Genomic DNA, 18986 nt, shown 5'->3' with positions numbered 1-18986 from the left:
ACTTTCCTTTGACATTGCACTTTTTAACAATCAACATATGTATTTATAAATTAATTAAAGATTTAATTTCTGTTATTTTTGCTTCAAAGGTGGAATATACTTACGAAGACAAACTCAAGGAAAACAACTCAACAGCTTTCACTAAGCTATGTTTTGTTACAAGTTGAGGTAATTGTTTACATCTTTGTGGCAACAGCAGAGAATGACAGTATTCAATCGGACTAGCATTAATTGCAATTATATCATCTTTGTCTGTATTATTTAAATTCATTATTTGTTCTTCTGACACAAGTTTTGTAAAGTTAAAATCTTTCTCATTGAAAGGTTGGTTCATTGAAATAATACTTTCTGGAGATCTTCTTTTATAACCGCGATCAATATTTAGCTAAAATTAATAAAAATGGTCAGTATTAAATATTTAAAAAAGTAAATATTATTTATTATAAGATTACCAATAATAAAGAAAATTTATATAATGATTAAAACAAGTTTGTATGGTATGTTTTGTCAGAGGACAATATATAATTGGATTGTTCATATAAAACTTTTATAAAAATTTGAATCATTAAATATTTTAGACATTTAATGCCTATGTCTTATGAATAGAAAATATCAGTACATATAAGAATCAATCTAATATACATTACTATTTTATCTTCATCGGTATAAGATCAATTATTTTTTAGATGAGAAAAAAAGTTGAAATTTGATATAAGATGTTTTTTTTTGGTAAACTATTATATGGCACACCATTACATAAATTCGGTTGTAAGACTCTTTTGACCCCGTTCACTGGCTATACTTTTTAGATAAAAGTAGCTTTAGATAAAAGCTGCTATTTTACTAATTTTCTATTCCTTACAATGTTTAGATATTTTGCAAATTTTTAACCACAATTTCTATGGATTAAATTAATGGAAGTCATATTCACAAGACACAAGTATTCCAAGATCTGGTTAATGACTAAATGTACAAATGAAGGTGCAACATCCCATTGGAAGATAAAGTACATTATTGGCTAACAGATACAGGTACAGGTACAAGCTAATGAGTTCAGAAGTCTTCCAACAAAGTCTCAGCCACCATAAATGTCCGATGCTGAGAAGATAGATAAAATTGTGTAGGTCGGGCATACCATAGGTAACCACATTATTGTCCAGATCAATACCAACTCATTTTGCCAACCAGCACTCTGGCAACGCACACATATTAATCTTTTTTGCAAAAAGATGTTAACGAGATGCTAGTTACAACAACTTAGTAATAGGCAACGTTTATAGCATGGAGGCATGTTTAACCAGGGAATACTCATCATGTCAGAAAATGGCAATATTTTGTGTTATGGCGATTCATAACAGTAATAAAATTAAAAAATAAAACCGTCATTTCATTACAACTTAATTCTATATTATAACAGCCACATATACTCTGTATTTGGCCATTATACTTCATCGCTTACTTTTTGTGATACATTTTAGGTACACAATTTTCAAAGTTTTCAAAGAAGGCACAACAGCTAACTGGTTAATCAGCAATTGTATACTCCAATAAATGTACTGTGGCACGCAATATGATTTTTCTCAAATATTAAGTTTTCTGAATGTGAGGTTGGCGGTAGCCAAAACTTTCATCATTGAACTCCTCTACTTACAAGTTTTCTAACAATATATCATGCATTCTATGGACATTAAAGTACTGAATACTACAGTATTTCAAATTTATTTACTATGCAGAAAAAACAATATTACATTTATGTTTCATTTATAAATGTTATATTTATGATTGTATATATAAAATGCTATTTATCATAAGAATAAGGTAAGAAGAGAAGAAACATTTATGTCAAAATAGAATAAAAACTAGAATAGAATAAAAGATAGAATAAAAAAATATTGAAAAACAGACATTATATGTATACAGAAGAATTGAATCCTGAATCTTAGCATAGGACTTTAACGGATTACCATCATACTATCGCATTGTTTGTTAAATACCACAGTTGAATCACATTTTAGCGTAGTAGTAAAATTTCAATCACTAATGTTTCAAAAAATATTGGATCTTTGCCCTTATAATGGAATACTTTTGCAGAGTAAGGATCTTCCCATATGCAGAATTTTAACTAAATCAGTAATACAAATGTCTTGCAGTTCCCTTGTTATTTGTTAATTATGAATTTACATATATATGAATCGGTATAATTATTTTTTTCTTTTCATTGTGTTAAATAGTTACATTAACTAAGTCATACTAGAGTAACTTAACACATTAGCACCATGACTCACATATATGTCATTTGGATTCCTCTGCTAGAACCTGAATGATATATATAGATGAGTTTCTCAATGCTCTGATGCCAATGTGTTAAAGGATTATAAGTTCTTTGAAATACAATTGGGGAGAGAGACATTATAATTCTCACAATCATAAATCATAAAACATTAAATAATTTCAGTTCACTAATACATATAAATTCCTAAAAGTATAATACATTGATTAATAAATAAACAATCCCTGATATTGTCTTGGCAATATAATAACAAATATGATATATTCATTGCTACTTCTTTAACTGTTATTTTATATATGATTTTGCACTATAAAATTAATTTATATAATTTTATTCTTATAAAAATTCCGAGAATAAACAATATTATCTATATTATATTATTAGATATAATTACAGTTACATAATATTTATTTCATTTTTATTTTTGTAAATTGTCACTGATTTTGTAAATATTTTTGTTTTGTCTGTTTATTTTTATTTTATAAGTTATCAACAAACTGTACTTGTAAGTATTAAAACTAAGAGATAAGCATACGTAACAAGATTTATAGGTATAAATGACATTAATACACAAAACATATTTGTAATTATTAAAATTTGAACCAGAAAATTATCTTACGAATATTTATGCAAGGGATGGTAAAATTAAAGCATACATTTACACATATGACAAGTGAACAATAAAAACATGTGAAATATTTTATCCTGTAAATTACTATATTACTTAAACAAAATTGTAACAACTAAAAAATATTTAAAAATAAATTAAACAAATATTTATTATAATTAATTATTTAATAACATTACCTGGACTAAAAAGTGATATTTGCCTTCCAATATTTTCGAATCTTGAATGTTTAATATATAACGAAACACTTCATTCTTCTGGGCTTCCATCCACTTTTCTTTTAAAACCAAATCAAAATTAGATTCCTCATCTTTTTTAATATCTTCACTACAAACACAATTTGCTTCAGTAGAAGAATTGTAGGACATGACTATGTCGGATTTTGTTATGTAGATTTAAATAATATGAAATCATTTAGCACAACTAACCACACCTATTTTAGGTATAAACTATGTGGTTAAATATTTATTTTTTATCTTTTATCTTAGGTATTTTAATCTACAATATGATAGTATTACATAATTTTTTTTACATTAAGATCTTATTAATTAACAATATCATTGTATTACTGTAACACTAGTTACATGAAAGTTATGATATGACTTTTTTAAAGAATAAAGGCATGATATCTTTATTATATTAGAAAATATGTTTAACCCTTTGCACTCCAAATTTTATTTCAATTTTGTTACCAGCAGCTCCTAACGCTTTTAAGTGCTTTATTTGAAATTTACTTTAACTAAAAAATAAGACAATTTAAATAAATAAAGGAAGAAACAAATTCATTTAAATACCAGTTTTATTCACGCTATTGTTGTATTTTGTAATTTTTAAGTGTATGTATTATGTATGTAAGTATTAAGTGTATCTTGAAACAATTTCCAGGATGCAATCCTTGTTTCCTTCGCACATTTCACAAAAAAAGGTGGAATTGAAAGAATGTGGAGTGAGACTCGACAAAGTAGCTCCTGAAATAAAAACTGATGTTGAGTCATACTCGACATAGGAGTGCAAAGGGTTAATACATTAATAAAAAATTAATAGTACAAAATTTAACAAAGAAGAAATTAAAAGAAGACATTAAGTTACATTTAAAATTTGTATTTCATATTGAATTTGTTGATCTCTGTTAAAAGTTTCTCATGGTGGTATTAAAGCTAGTAAGTATAAGTAAATAAAGATAATTAGTTTAAAAAATTGTTATTTTAATGTTTGATCTCTGAATTAATTTTTTCATTCTGATGTTAATTTGAAATTTTATTAATTTTTAATGAAATCTTGTATTAGATTTAACTTTTTGTTGAAAAATATAAAAGAACAATTTTTTTCTATTGTAACTTTGGGAATATTTTGATTTAAATTTTCTTCTACTTCCTTTTCATTGTTATTTTTACTATCTGATATTATGAAAATCATTGTTAAAACTTGGAAACGCGCACGTCGATTATATTGTCCATTCGTTACAACACACGCACAAGGGTCGACTTCCGAGACTACGCATGCCGAACCGAAAAATCAATGGAAAACCATAAATAAGGAAAGAGAACAAGAAGTGTATCAACGCTATGTTACAAACAGCACGCCAGCGACATCCATATACTCATTCATCAAACACGCACAAATGTCGCAGGACACTTGAATTCCTAATAATTATTTTATATTTACAAATAATAATCACTACGGTAAATATATTTTCTATATTTCACTGTGCTTCTAGATGTTTTTGTGTTTTCTTTTATTTCTTTCATTTCTGAATCTTATTTGCTTTCTTTATGCTCTTCCATTTTCTAATGTAGTATAGCAAAGTCTGAATATTGTCTGGTCTATGTTTGCGAGTTAAAAATTAACAATTTTTTATTACAATTCTTTTGTATTGCCAGTCATAATTTACTTGCATTACTCTGTTTTTTACCACATAAATTTGGAACCTACATAAAGAACAATATAAAATTTGTAGATACGTGCAAAATAGCTATACTCTATATATATCTATATAATATCACAGAGGAAATTTCCTCTCTCATACATATGTGTATATATGATACATATATGATATATATGTATAAAGCAAATCAGTTATACATATATGTTAGTATATTATTATATACTATTTATTATATAATATATAATTATTTATTATTGTTATATATTATTTTGTATATATAATTTTGTATTATTATAATTATATATTATAGTTATATTATTTTACTATTTCATTAATAGTATTAGTAAATTATTAATAATAAATAATAAATTAAATATGAATTATATAAATTGTACACAAAATAGTAAATTATTATTTTATAATAATAATATTGTTGAATTTATTTATTTATTGAAATTATTTTGAATTTACCAGAAACGATATTAGAAAGAACGAATTATTAATTAGATAAATAAATATGCATCAAATTGTATCATGTTCGATCTCACTTTATTCAAAAAAGGTTCGTCAGTAGCAAAATCTTTTTTCACAAGGAACCGAAAAGAAAGAAGGTTTGTCGTTGCAACGGTAATATTCCCTGATACATAAACTTTTAATCTTTTTCTATCGTTTCCGCCCTGTACTGTATTGTACCCCTACTATATCCCTCTCTGTTGTACATTCGATATTTTTTCAGTATTTTTCGCTGCCGGCAAAATATATATAAAGCATGTGGAGAATTTATTCTATCGTCGTATCCCTTTCAGAAGAACCAAGATTGTTGATCCGTTAGAAATTTCTAAAATTACTTACCAAATTAAGAGAACGTTAATATAAATTATATCATTGATTCATGTGTTAATTTTTCTAACATGTGCTAAAAATGAACCCCTCAATCAAAGAATGCTAATACATGATAACTACCGCTTGTAATTATACTTATTAAAATTTTTTTAACAATTTTATTTCGATATGTTTGTTGCCTACGAAGGCTATGTATATATACAGTTTTGTTTTTCGTTTAATATTTACTCCCAAACGTAGAACTTACTTAGCAAACTACGTACTGATAAAGTTTATGTTACATTGAATCGTTTTAAGAGCTTATTTATTTCGTGTAAATTTTGTTCTGCATGTTGAGCTATTTTTCCTTCCGGTAGAACTTTTGGTTCGTACTTCAGTAATTGATAGCCATCAACTAAATACTTCTTTGACTCCTGCTGCAAAAAGAAACAAACCTTCAAATACTTGTTAATGTAAAGTGCAAATAAATGATGGCAGAAATTTTTGTTCACAATTTATGTAATTGTCTGTTAATATTGTATAATTATCGTATTATGTAAAAAATGCTTCAGCCCCTTATAACTATAATTACTGTTAGAACACGCGTATATTACCGAAAGAAATAGAAACAAAGGCAACCGAAGATAATACAAAAAATGTATTTTGTAGATTAAGTACGTTGCATATATGGTACATTTGTACTGTATGTGGAGAGTGAGGGAACGTAGAGAGAAACGATACACAAGTATGTATCCCCTCCATAGTATGTATGCGAGCGTTGTATGATGGCCTAGAACTCCGTTGAGAAAAAAGAGAAGTGCAGTGTGAAATCTCGTGCCCTAGGCCTCCGGCAAGTAGCCCACGTGGCGAGCAGAGTTATGTGAATATTCTAATATTCTAGTATTCTAATACTAGGGAGGGGATACATACTTGTTTGTGTTTTCGCTCTACGTTCCCTCTCCCTCGCACGTACAATACAAATATACTACATATTCAACAAAGACCAATAGTGTTGAATCTACTGATTAGTAATGTTATCAAAAATTCCTTATTGACTATTTTTGACTAGTAGTTTTCTGAGTCCATGAGTCAACAGCTTATCACAGACAACGTAATTTTTCACGTGCGGATCCATGATCTTAAAAATGATCAATTATTTATCAGTTATTTTGTTTATAAAAATAGTACATACAAGTTGTTATACTCCAAAATTTTATAGAAAATTGCTGTGCGACGACAGTATCTTCAAAATGATTAATAAGTACAATATTCTACGCTTCTAACATTCGTTACGAAATAGTCGAATAAGTAGACAAATATCCCCGAACAATTGAGTACTATACAACTTTTTGTAACGAACTTTGCAACGAACGGCAGTCAACGTGGACAAAATTTTAAGTACTTTAAGTATTAACGTGTTAGTTTATTAAAGAGACGAGTAGTAAAAATGTAATAGTTAATTATATTAAAATCATTTTAAGTACAAGTATAGAGATAGTGCATGTCGGTCGTAACCATCGCTCACTTGATTCTACCGTATGACTCGCTATGCTGCTCGCTATATTCTTCGCTATACTAATTCGCTCTAAAGACCCCTTTCCCTAGAGGGGATGTCCGTCTATTTATATTGTCCGATGGATTTACAGAAGGTCATATGTGGTTCCGGTTGACGATTATTCATAACAGCGATAATGTTTTTATCCAAATTTTGTTTATTCTTAAACCTTGCAAACCAAAACAGCGTCGATACTCTAAGGTACAACAATAAAAGTCACTCCTGATTCGAATCGTCCTATGACTCATGTGTCGCTACATATCCATGTTTATAAGAGCAGTAATAGGCCACCTACTTAGCCTTATCAGAAATTATTTTAGCTTCTTTTCAAATCACAGACGATGAGATCAAGGTTTTCGAAAACTTTATATGATCTTTGAAACGGTGTTCGGGATTTCGAGTGGCCGTTCGTTTATGCCTTGGATAGCACCTATCCGTTCTTTGAGAAATTTCGAATTACCTATCCTCCTCGAGCTGTAAATCTGATGATTCAGAGGTCAGGGAGAAACCCCAGGGAAAACCCCCGGTCCGGAAGGCACGATGCATGGACGAGACCCAACGGCTGATGGGGGAAATCAGCGACATACTAGGACAGTCACCAACAGAGCGTCGTACCGTGCGGGTGAAATACTTCACTCTCAACAAGATCTTACAACTGCTGTGTTCAAAACATCAAACTTTACTTTTATGCAACAATTTTACTTTTACTTTTATACACTAACAATCGATCTATTAAACCTCCTCCACCTTGAGTATTAAGTCATTCAAGGTACGCGATATCGACCAATCGGTTGGGCTTGGCCGGTCGCTCTTTAGTTGATAATTCGCAACAGACGGTATGCAAGATAACATCATAGATACAGATTTTCAGAATGTTGTCTCAAAATTTTCACATTATCTTAAAACTTGAAAATGAAATGACAACTATGAATATAATATTTCGATATGATTAGAATAATAAAGCACTTCAATGAGGTTGAAAGAAGCGATAACTTTTTTTTTTTGACGTGGAGGAAATCCGCACGGACACCCGAGTACCTGCGTCACCCTATAAGTCAGGGGGCCCCGGCCCCATCCAACCAAACGTCCCAGTTTGGAAGGACGGCCACGAGGACCCTTAGCCCCGGCGCGCCTGCTCTCATGCCGAGCCTAGCACGCCATCTGTCGAGCAGGGCCCGTCGAGCCCGACCCTCAACGTCGGCGCCCACCGGATCGACCTCGTCCGACAGACCCCGAGTGTGAAGGTAAATCTCGCGACACCTCAGTGCCTGCAGTTCAAAAGGGGGGAACCCGGCGAGCACCGCCGCTGCTGCCGCAAAAATGGTGTGGAAGCCCCTCACTACCCTGATGGCCGCCGTCCTCTGCAACCTCCTGACCTTCAGAAGACTGCGGCGGCTGGCTATCAGGTCCTCTGCCCAGATTGGAGCTCCATAGAGGAGCCTCGATCGCACCACGCCGGCGTACAGCCGGCGCACTCCGATGCCGGGCTAGCTGAACATGTACTGTAGAGATGCGTCGACATCTGGTAATCATTTTACCCGAAGAATAGGGTCTGCGTGTGGCGAGCCACAGGACAGAAACCGTTAGAATTGTCGTTTACACGCGTTTACTGTCGCGTGCCGCTATAACTATTTCTTTCAAGGACAGCTATAGAATTACTCCATACCTTTGTTAGGTAAAAACGTTCATCCCTTGACCGCGGTTACGTTCGGCGACTGGTTATCGCCTCGAGCCCAAGTTCACTATCATAAATCCCGAACAAACACAGTCGGATTGAATGACGACAATTGCTTAATTACGGCTATGGTAGAATCTAGATTAAAGTAAGGGACTTTCCCAAAATTCTAAAGGGAAGGCTCCGGTGTCCTTTCATCATCGACATATATATTATTATTTAAATATGTAGTATTATTTAAGTATGTGTCAAATTTGATATTTCATCTTACCAATAATGGCACTAAAATCTCCATTTCTGTATGTCTCCTACTAAGGTCTGCGTGGGCTGCATGTAATTCGAAAAGAATCAGGCCTCGAATTCGATTTTCAGCTGAAACAAAAAGCTCAAATTATACGTACTATTACTATCCGTACCAAGTGGATGAGATACAATGAAATCGTAAAGTAAAGCATGACGTAAGTAAGCGTACTAATTGATCTGATTCAGGTAGGATCGTGCTCATTGCGCACATACATACGTAGGCAACTGTATGAATTTTTGAAATTGCCGATTTTTATAATCTTATGTAATTGACGATTTTTAAGAAAGCATACTAGTTATATTTGAAATAAAAATAGAGTTAAAATTAAAGATAATGTTTTTTCGTTGCAGCTTTGCTTTCTGATAAATTTGTAAAAGTTTATCAATTGCATGTTTATTGTTTTCTCTTATATATACCTATCATGTATAGCTATAAATGATATGCAGTGATATTTGTACCTACCATATCAAATTGCAAAGAAGAAATATTAGTAGTAATAACATAATATTAATATATCTTCTATACAAGGATTATTGGCAATTATTTACGACGTGGATGAACTTATCGATTTCACTGACCTTGAAATATGTCATCAGGATCAACGTTTTGAGCAATTTTTCCCTATATACATGCCGAGTTATCATTAGGGTTAGGGGCGTGTAACGAATCTTCATTTGGATTAGACATGGTTATTACGCAATAGAAAAGATATTTACTAGTACAAATATGATTATTACAGAATTTGACAAGTAACCGTGGTAATTATATATTCGAAATGCTAATGGCAATGATCTTAGGCCCAATAACGAATCCACGGTCAACGGGGTAGCCAATGTGCTTTTTTCCAAAGTCCAAGTCGAACTGAACTCACTGGTCCACAATTCAAGTGTAACTCAACTTACTTATCTACAAGTAGATCTGCCCAATGTCGGGTGACCCGACGCTGGAGAAGTTGAAGGCTGATAATACAAGGGAAATAAGGAATATGAGGCGTTGGATCGACACCAACGCCGAAATGAAAAGGGAACGTCGTGACAGGAGAATGGTGCCCACCCAGATGACTCCTAAGGAACAAGAGTGAATACACCGCGCTGGCGTGTCGGCAGCCGTTCAAACCAAGGTCGGCCAGTCGGCAAAAGGGAAAGGAATATCGCCGTTGAAAGAAAGAAGAACGACTAATAGGAGAAATCCGAGGCAAGAGAAGCTATCATATGCCGAGGCATGTGGTAGGAACAGACAAAATGCCGAAAGCGAGGGTGAATGGACGGCGATCGTCAGGCGAAGAGGGATTAGGAGTGTAGCTGATAAGACCGATGAGAAGGCACTGAGAAATAAAAGTGGTAAGGATGAAAGAAGGGATATAGTAGCAAGGGGAAAGAGCGAAGCGATCCTGGTTAAAGTTGGCCAGGACGCTAACTGGTTAGATTCTTACAGAGAGGTAGTGGGAGCGAAAGATGTACTTGTTAAGAGCATGATACATTTACACTATACATGTGAATGTGTGTGTAAGCGTCAGAGGGCGTCCAGACCTTAGTTGGGACAAAAGACAATAGTCAGTCGTTAGAAGTATCTGGAAGAGTCGGTTGACAACAAGCGTACGTGCCAGTAGGATTACGTCTTTAGAGTGTAAGATATATGTATAACTGTTGTGTGCTAAATAAAGGAACTTATTTGTATTTCCGAATTCCTCCTATATCTTTACATGGTAGTAGAGCGTGGTTCATAGTTTTGCAAGTTATTTAGTGCGTGGTTTTCAATCTTGAAAGTTAGTTCGAGTGAGTTTTCAGTAAGGGAAGAAACCTTCAAAGGTTACAAAGAGGAAAGATATACTTCGAGCACGTAGGAACGCTTGAGTAAGAGATAAGGAATCATTTATCGGAATCATGATCGGAAATCATGATACCTATATTCGATCGTGAGGATTGCGGTATGTGGAAGCAAAGAATAACGATGTTTCTCAGGTATAAAGAATGCGAGATTGTCACAACTAGGGTGAAGACCGAAACCGACAGTGAAGACTGGGATAAAAAGGATCTGAAAGCAATAAATATAATTTACAGTGCCATCACAAATAGACAATTGAAATATATTAGAGAAGAAAACACGGCGTATGAGATAGTGAAAAAGTTCAATGAAATGTACTTGAAAGAGTCGACGGCACTACAGATCGTATGCAGAAGGAGATTGGAAAAGATAAGACTTGACAACTACAGTGATTCAGCATCGTTCTTTAGCGATTTCGAAAAATTAATAAACGAATTAAAATGTGCGGGTGCACAAGTGAATGAGAGGGAAAAATTAAATTATATGCTGAATACGTTACCCGAAGAATACAGCTACATAGCGGATATAATAGATGCATTGAAAGAAGAAAATCAAACGGTAGCGTATGTAAAAAATAAAATTGAAATAGCGGAGAAGAAAAATAAGTCCAATCGAGGAGAAATGCAATCCAACGCCTTTTCTGCAAAAAAGGAAGGATGCTTCAGATGTGGAAGAGTAGGACACTTTGCGAGAGAGTGTCAAAATGGCGTCCAAGCGGGAAGCAGTAACAGTTTTTGGCGTGGGTCAACACGTGGTCGCAGCAGAGGAAGAGGAAACAAAGGCAATACGAGCAGGGGATGTGAAAATTTCCATCGTCAATCAACAACCGGCACGAGCGAGCATGGTAACTCAAAAACAGGCACATGGATAGTGTCACGGTGGTCCCGGGAATACAGCGATAGGATAATCATATCTCATATACCTTAGCCATCGAAACAATAACTAAGCAGTAATAGGATGCTAATGTAATCGGCATCCAGCGATAACCCCTCCACAGGAACCAAACCCTTGATATAAAAAACCCTCCCAAGTCAATACTCGACATTCTATTCTATTCTGTTATAACATTCTGTATCGTTACTCTGTCAGTTGCTAATAAATTTTGTAATAACGATCATAATTGAAATACGAGTCTCTCGCCTCTCGTGCGGAACGTGAAGTAATCTCGAATCGACATGCCAATAGCAACAGCGCTCGCAGCACACAGCAGTGAGGTGAACGAGATAAGTGCTAATAAAATAATGTGGCTATTAGGTAGCGGTTGTACAGATCACATAATTAATAATGTCAATTATTTTGATAAATCTATCGACCTTAAAGAACCGGTAAATATATATTTAGGCGATAATAGATCGATAAAGGCAACAAAAGTGGGGAATGTTATAAGCTATTTTGAAGCATTTGGAAAGCAAAATAAAATAAATATGAATAATGTTTTTTATGCGAAAGAAATGTCCGCAAACTTGATTAGTTTAGGCAAGTTAACAGATGATAAGAACACGGTTATTTCAAAAGGAAATATTGCAAAAGTAATAGAAGAGTACAATAAACTTACAGCGGTAGCGGTTAAAGAAAATGGAACATATAGAATGAAAAGTATATTGAAAGGGAAGGAGCACTTAGCAAACAGTGCCGAACGTATGAGTAAAAAGGAAAGATGGCATAGGATAGGATGCTAGGACACGTAAATTTTAAATATTTAAATATTTTGGGTAAGGAGCAGCTAGTGACTGGTATACCGAATGAATTTGAAAAGGAATTTTTGAAATGTAGGGTGTGCATAGAAAGTAAAATGCATAATTTACCATTCAAAAATAATCGAACCAAGGCTAGGGAGATAATGGAAATTATTCATACGGACGTGTGCGGTCCCTTTAAGACTACCGGATTCAATGAAGAGAAATATTTCATCTTATTTATCGATGATTATAGTAAAATAGCTAGAATTTATTGTATAAAATCAAAAGATGAGGTCTTTGATTGTTTCGTACAGCTTGTAAATGAAGCCGAGAATTTAACGAGCAAGAGGTTAAAAATATTGAGATGCAATAATGGAGAAGAACATTTAAATAATCGAATTTATAAATTTGCTAGAGATAAAGGTATCAGAATAAATAATTGCCCAACCTACGTACATGAATTAAACGGGACAGCGGAAAGGTATAATAGAACAGTGATAGACATGGCACGTTGCTTGTTAGCGGAAGCGAAAGTATATAAAAGGTACTGGCCGAAAATAGTTTGTACAGCGGTATACTTGAAAAATCGAATACTGGTAAATACTATAGAGAGAAAGATACCTTTTGAAATATTCTTCGGGAGAAAACCAAGTGTTGAAAATCTACATCTATATGGAAGTAAAGTTTTTGTAAGAAGATCAGAACAAAAAAGAGTTTTGTGGCGGCGCACGAGCACGGAACTTTCCAACGGCTTCGCGACACAAAGCGCTATATCTTTAAAGCGTAAGGCCGACGCGCCTAATGTGTCATCGATATTCCTATGGTTCTTCCGCCGAATGTTTGGAAGAATGCACGCGCGGCAACCGCCGCGGTACATCTAATAAACGCGTGTGTAGTAGGGATATCGAAGGGCAACTAAGAAAAGAATCCGTTCGGTTTCGAACAAGGAGTCATTCTGCCTCCAGCCGCGAAGTGCGAAAGGTTCAGTATCATAGCGACGCAAACACAAGCCGAGACACGCGATTATAAACTCTCGATGGTTAATCGTTAAGTGTGAATCGTATGAATTGTTGACTCGTTGATTGTTATAAGTAATAAACTTTTTGTTGAACATCGGAGTATTCCTTCTGCACCTATCACGACATACCACCTCAGTTTCTAAATGGGATAAGAAGGCAGACATGGGAATTTTGTTAAGATATAGTGAAGTAGGTTACAGAGTGTTATTAGGTGGGAAAATAACAGTAGCTAGACGTGTAGAGGTCATAGAAACAGACACAAAATGTGTCGGTTTTATGGAGAATTCATTCGATAAAGATAACGATGACATTGAGGATAATGATTTATTGGTAAGCGTGAATAAGGAAGAGTTAGAAAGTAGGGAAGATGAAAATGATAACAGTCCTGGAAGCTTAAACATCCGTAGGAGATCTACACGTAATAAGAGAAATCCAGTAAGGTATCCAGAAAAAGAAAACATTAGTGAAATCCATGCAAATTATTGTAGAGTAGATATCCCTTGTACATTTGAGGAGGCGATTTGTTGTGAAAATAGCGAAGATTGGAAACAAGCTATGGATAAGGAAATAGAATGTCTTTATAAGAATAAAACTTGAAAATTGGTAGAAAGGATAAAAGGCAAAGAAGTATTAGATGTAAAATGGGTTTATACGAGAAAATCAGATGACAGGTCTAAGGCTAGATTAGTGGTAAGAGGATTCCAACAAAGAAACGTAGCCGATGACATATATTCCTCAGTAGCGAGTAATCAGACTTTTAAGATATTGCTATCATATTGTTGTCAAAATGGATTAATTATTGAGCAAATGGATATAGAAACTGCTTTTTTAAATGGTGAAGTAACCTCGGAGATATATGTAAATTAACCAAAGGGATATACGGACGGAACGAATAGAGTTTGTAAACTATCGAAAGCGCTTTATGAGTTAAAAGAAAGTCCAAGGGACTGGTATGAGTGTTTTGATAGGTATGTGACGAGATTAGGTTTTAAGAAGAATAACATAGAGTTGTGTCTATATACACGTGGAGAGGGAGAAAATGTTGTTTATTTGTTAATGTATGTAGACGATTTGCTAATTTGTAGTAAAAACAAAAGGAAGATACAAAGCGTAAAGAAGTTATTAACTAATAGATTTGAAATGAAAGATTTAGGTGAAGTCAAAGAATATCTTGGAATAAATATAGAGTATGATTATTTCAAAAATGAAATGAGATTAAGCCAAAAGAAATACATTGAATCATTAGCAAACAAATATAAGTTACAAAATGGCAAATTGTACTGTACACCTATGGAGACCAAGCTAGAAATTGAAAAAGCTGAGATAAATAGAGAGGATATTGGATACAAAAATTTAATTGGCACATTGTTGTATATTAGTGTAAATACCAGACCCGATATAAGTTGTAGTGTGAATTATTTGAGTAGATTTCAAGATTATTGTAATGAGATACATTTTAAATATGCTTTGCGAATATTGAAATATTTGTACCGGACTAGAGATTTAAGATTAGATTATAAAAGGAATGAAAAATGTGAAACGATAGATTGTTATGTGGACGCTGATTGGGCAGGAGATCATTTAGATAGGAAATCGACTCTGGATATGTAATTAAATTGTATGGAGATGTAATCGGTTGGAAGTCTAAAAAACAAAGGTATGTGACAAAAGCCTCGACGTATGCAGAGTATGTAGCTCTATCGGAAGCGGTGAGTGAATTAATGTCTATTAGGGAAATTATGAAAATCTTCAATGTAAATCTAGACGATAACCCCGTACAAATTTATGATGATACCTCTGAAGTGGTAAGTATAGCAAAGCATGGAAATTTTACAAAAAATTCTAAACACATTAAAGTTCATTACCACTACGTTCACGAGTGCTTAAAGGAGAACAAGATAAACATACTTAAAGTAAGTACAGACGAAAATACTGCGGATATTTTTACGAAGGCACTGTGTAGAGAGAAATTCGAAAGGTTTAGGTCATGGATGAATGTAAACTAAGAGAAATGTAAATAGAGCAATAAGTGTTAAAGTTTCTGTTACATAATTTCTCAAAGCATGTAAATACGATTAAGTGTACAGTATAAATGTAAGGAGGCGTGTTAGGAACATGATACATTTTCACTGTACATGTGAATGTGTGTGTAAGCGTCAGAGAGCGTCCAGGCCTTAGTTGGGACAAAAGACAATAGTCAGTCGTTAGAAGTATCTGGAAGAGTTGGTTGACAACAAGCGTGCGTGCGAGTAGGATTTCGAGGTCTAAGATATATGTATAACTGTTGTGTGCTAAATAAAGGAAATTATTTGTATTTCCGAATCCCTTCTATATCTTTACAGTACTCAAGGAAACAACTGGTGTGAGGAAGACCAGGGCAGGGCACATCTTGATTGAAATTAATAATAAGGTACCGGCGTACGAGGTTGCAGTGAAACTGAAGGCGGCCATGAAGAAGGACATGGAAATATCAAGTAGGGAGACATTGAGATAAAAAATATAGATCCCATTGCTACCAGGGAGGAGCTGACCGAGGACACCGAGGTGGACATCAAGGAGGAAATATGAATTCAGATAAAATCGCTGAGAACCCAGCAGGCGATGGTGGTAGCTCCAGTGAATAGCATTCCACGTGAGAAATCCACCATCAGGATTAGGACAGGATTGACAATAGCAACAGCCAGAGTTATCCCGAATGTCCTCAGATGCTATAGATGTCACATGCTGGGGCATAATGTGTACGGTACTGAGTACAAGGAGGGAGCTATGTCGGAGGTGTGACGATAGGGATCACGCTATAAACGGCTGTAGTAAAGAGCCAAGATGTGCGATCTGCGCGGCAGAGAGAAGAGACAACCTGAGACATATAACAGGATCACTGGCATGTCCAGCGGTGAAGGATACGATGAGAGGAGGAAATAGACTTAGAAGATAATAATCCTAATTTAAAGTTTGAATAGGTGTAGGTTGGCCCAAGAGCTAATGTATCAGTATGTCTGCAAAACTAAAGTCGACGTGGTCCTTATCACTGAGCTTTATCAACAGAAGGCTTACTGGTGTAACGATAACAAAGGTGATGCATCGTTGTGGGTGATCCTGTTCAGAGGAAAACATCCAGATGAAAGTACTGTGACAACCAGCAACGGACTAGTGAGCATTACTGTTAACGACGTGCATTGCTTTCGGGGTATTATTCCCCCAATGTCAAACCAGAAGAATTTTACGAATACTTAAGGGAAATGGAGATCATCATCCAGACAAACAGGAAGAGTTATCCCTCAGTGATGATCGCCGGCGATTTTAACACGAAGACTACTGCGTGGGGCGGCTAGAGAACTGATCGCTGGGAGACGAGTCCAATGAATATGTTGGTAAAGAATGGTATCGTACCCATCAATATGAGGGAAAGCTATGCGTTCCGTAGGAACGGGAGAACGAGTTTCATCGATGTGATCAGTACGGATTGAAGACTGGCCAAGAAATACGTGAGAGAGAAAATAGCAAATGTGTGGATAGCATCAGACCATACGTATGTCCTGCATGATTTTAAAACGAGAAAGACGAGGCGTAACCGAAAAAATTTTAGGTATACTTCGAAGGATGCCGATTTAAATAAAGTTATTTTAAAATTTTACGAAATCTAGTAAACCTCAGTGAAAGGATACCTGCGATATGGAAGGTGACGAAGGTGGTACCTATCCCGAAACCGGGTAGGGACCCCATAATACTATCGTTGTACCGGTCGATCAGTATGTTGCCAACACTTAGTAAAGTCTAGGAACATACCTTCAAGAATTTGACCAAGGAAAAGCTGGGGCTCGACCCCTTCCATATAAACCAGTTTGGATTTTGCAAGAGGAAGAGCACGGTGGACGCGCTACGCCGGGTAGTTGAATTGGCGGACAGCTTCAGAAGAAAAAAACGGATATGTGTGCTTGCAGCGGTGGATATTAAGAATGTGTTCAATGCTCTTACTGGAATAAGATTCTGCTGGAGGCTGAAGCGAGAGGGATGCCCCGGAAGCTTTTATGTCTTCTAGGCAGCTACCTGAAAGACAGGAAGATTGTAATCCGTAACAGCGGAGGGACGGTGAAGAGGAAAGTTTACCCGGGTGTCCTACAGGGTTCTATATTAGGTTCCCTGTTATGGAATCTTTTATACGAAGGCCTCCTGAAGGAGCTTCAGGATATCCCTCGTTTGAATGCGGTCGCCTTTGCCGACGAACTGGCACTGATACTTGACATAACTAGCCAAGAGAAGATCGGGGTAAGCTTGGGCAATGAATGTAGTGACACTGTGATGTGCTGACAATAGATTAGTGATAGCACACGAAAAGACGGAGGTAATCCTGCCCACCGGGAAACATAATCCCAATGTCATGGACATTTAGATTGAGAGTCATCCAGTGAGAACCAAGAAAGGGATCAGATACCTTGGGGTGCAGTTGCATAATTGCAGGAGGTTCGGAGCTCACTTTGAGAAAGTCCGTGGCAAGGCGGATTTATTCATGGAGGCGCTGAGGATGTTGCTAGCTAACGTTAACGGGTCCACTGTCTCAGTCAGGAAACTTTACTATGGAATATGGGAGACAGTGGTGCTTTATGCTGTTGATCAGGAGAAACAGAAACATCTTCCAGGGGGCAGCATTCGTAAAATCGTCTACGGCCTACAGCACTGCATCGCATGCAGTGCCGTGCGTATTGACGGGCACAATGCCGATTTACTACAAAGCGGAGCTCCGGGCCGAGATGTATGAAGTAAAGAAGAATTACCAACAAGAACATTATGAGAGTCGGTCTAGCGTAGGAATTGCTTCAAATTTCGTGGAAAGGATGAAGGCAGTGAAAGAACGTATAGACGACAAGTGGAGGAAGAATGGAGCACTTATAGAAATGACAATTGGACGAAGAAATTAATAGGGGACGCTTGTACTTTCAAGAAGTGCAAAAGAAATATTGATCATTGGACGATGGAACTATTGGCCGGATACGAGATATTGAACGTGTATCATAGGGCTATCAGCAAAGAGGTTCATTCTAGATGCTGGGATGCGACACAGAAGGAGACGACACGGAGCATGCGTTGTGACACTGTCCTAGGTGGATCCTCGGCAGAACCAAATTGGGGAGCTATGTCGGCACGCTATTGACGACGGAAAATATTATTGAAGAGGTAATCATGATGACAACTGGAGTTACTTATTATTATACATTACTTATTATTATTATATATTATTATATTATTATTATTATTATATTATATTATATATTATACATACTTATTATTACTAAAATGAAGTCACTTG

The 18986-nt window shown here is 35.2% G+C and overlaps 2 protein-coding genes across 9 annotated transcripts in view; both read right to left on the bottom strand.

The window, feature by feature from the left end:
• The window catches only part of LOC125386755 (GDP-D-glucose phosphorylase 1-like), a 198386-nt gene extending 193981 nt beyond the window's left edge, over positions 1–4405 (bottom strand). For 3 of the 7 annotated variants that reach the window (XM_048413878.1, XM_048413884.1, XM_048413880.1), the window contains exons 1-2: positions 3098–3706; positions 105–385 (exon numbers count right to left, since the gene is read on the bottom strand). In XM_048413878.1, coding sequence (XP_048269835.1) covers positions 105–385; positions 3098–3286 — 470 coding nt within the window. In that variant the 5' untranslated portion in view covers positions 3287–3706. The other 4 variants (XM_048413883.1, XM_048413879.1, XM_048413881.1 and 1 more) reach the window with 4 other exon arrangements.
• A 1268-nt stretch (positions 4406–5673) lies between these two features.
• Positions 5674–18986, bottom strand: part of LOC110120155 (SET domain-containing protein SmydA-8-like) — a 56233-nt gene continuing 42920 nt past the window's right edge. For both annotated transcript variants that reach the window (XM_048413651.1, XM_048413650.1), the window contains 2 exons: positions 9127–9227; positions 5674–6062 (listed from right to left, as the gene is read on the bottom strand). In XM_048413651.1, the coding sequence (XP_048269608.1) occupies positions 5919–6062; positions 9127–9227 (245 nt within the window). In that variant the 3' untranslated portion in view covers positions 5674–5918. The remainder of the gene's footprint in view (positions 6063–9126; positions 9228–18986) is intronic.

Source organism: Bombus terrestris, chromosome 17 (assembly GCF_910591885.1).
Source record: "Bombus terrestris chromosome 17, iyBomTerr1.2, whole genome shotgun sequence".
NCBI lineage: Eukaryota > Metazoa > Arthropoda > Insecta > Hymenoptera > Apidae > Bombus > Bombus terrestris.
Note: the sequence above shows the minus strand (reverse complement) of the source record. Positions and strands in the feature narration are given on the sequence as shown.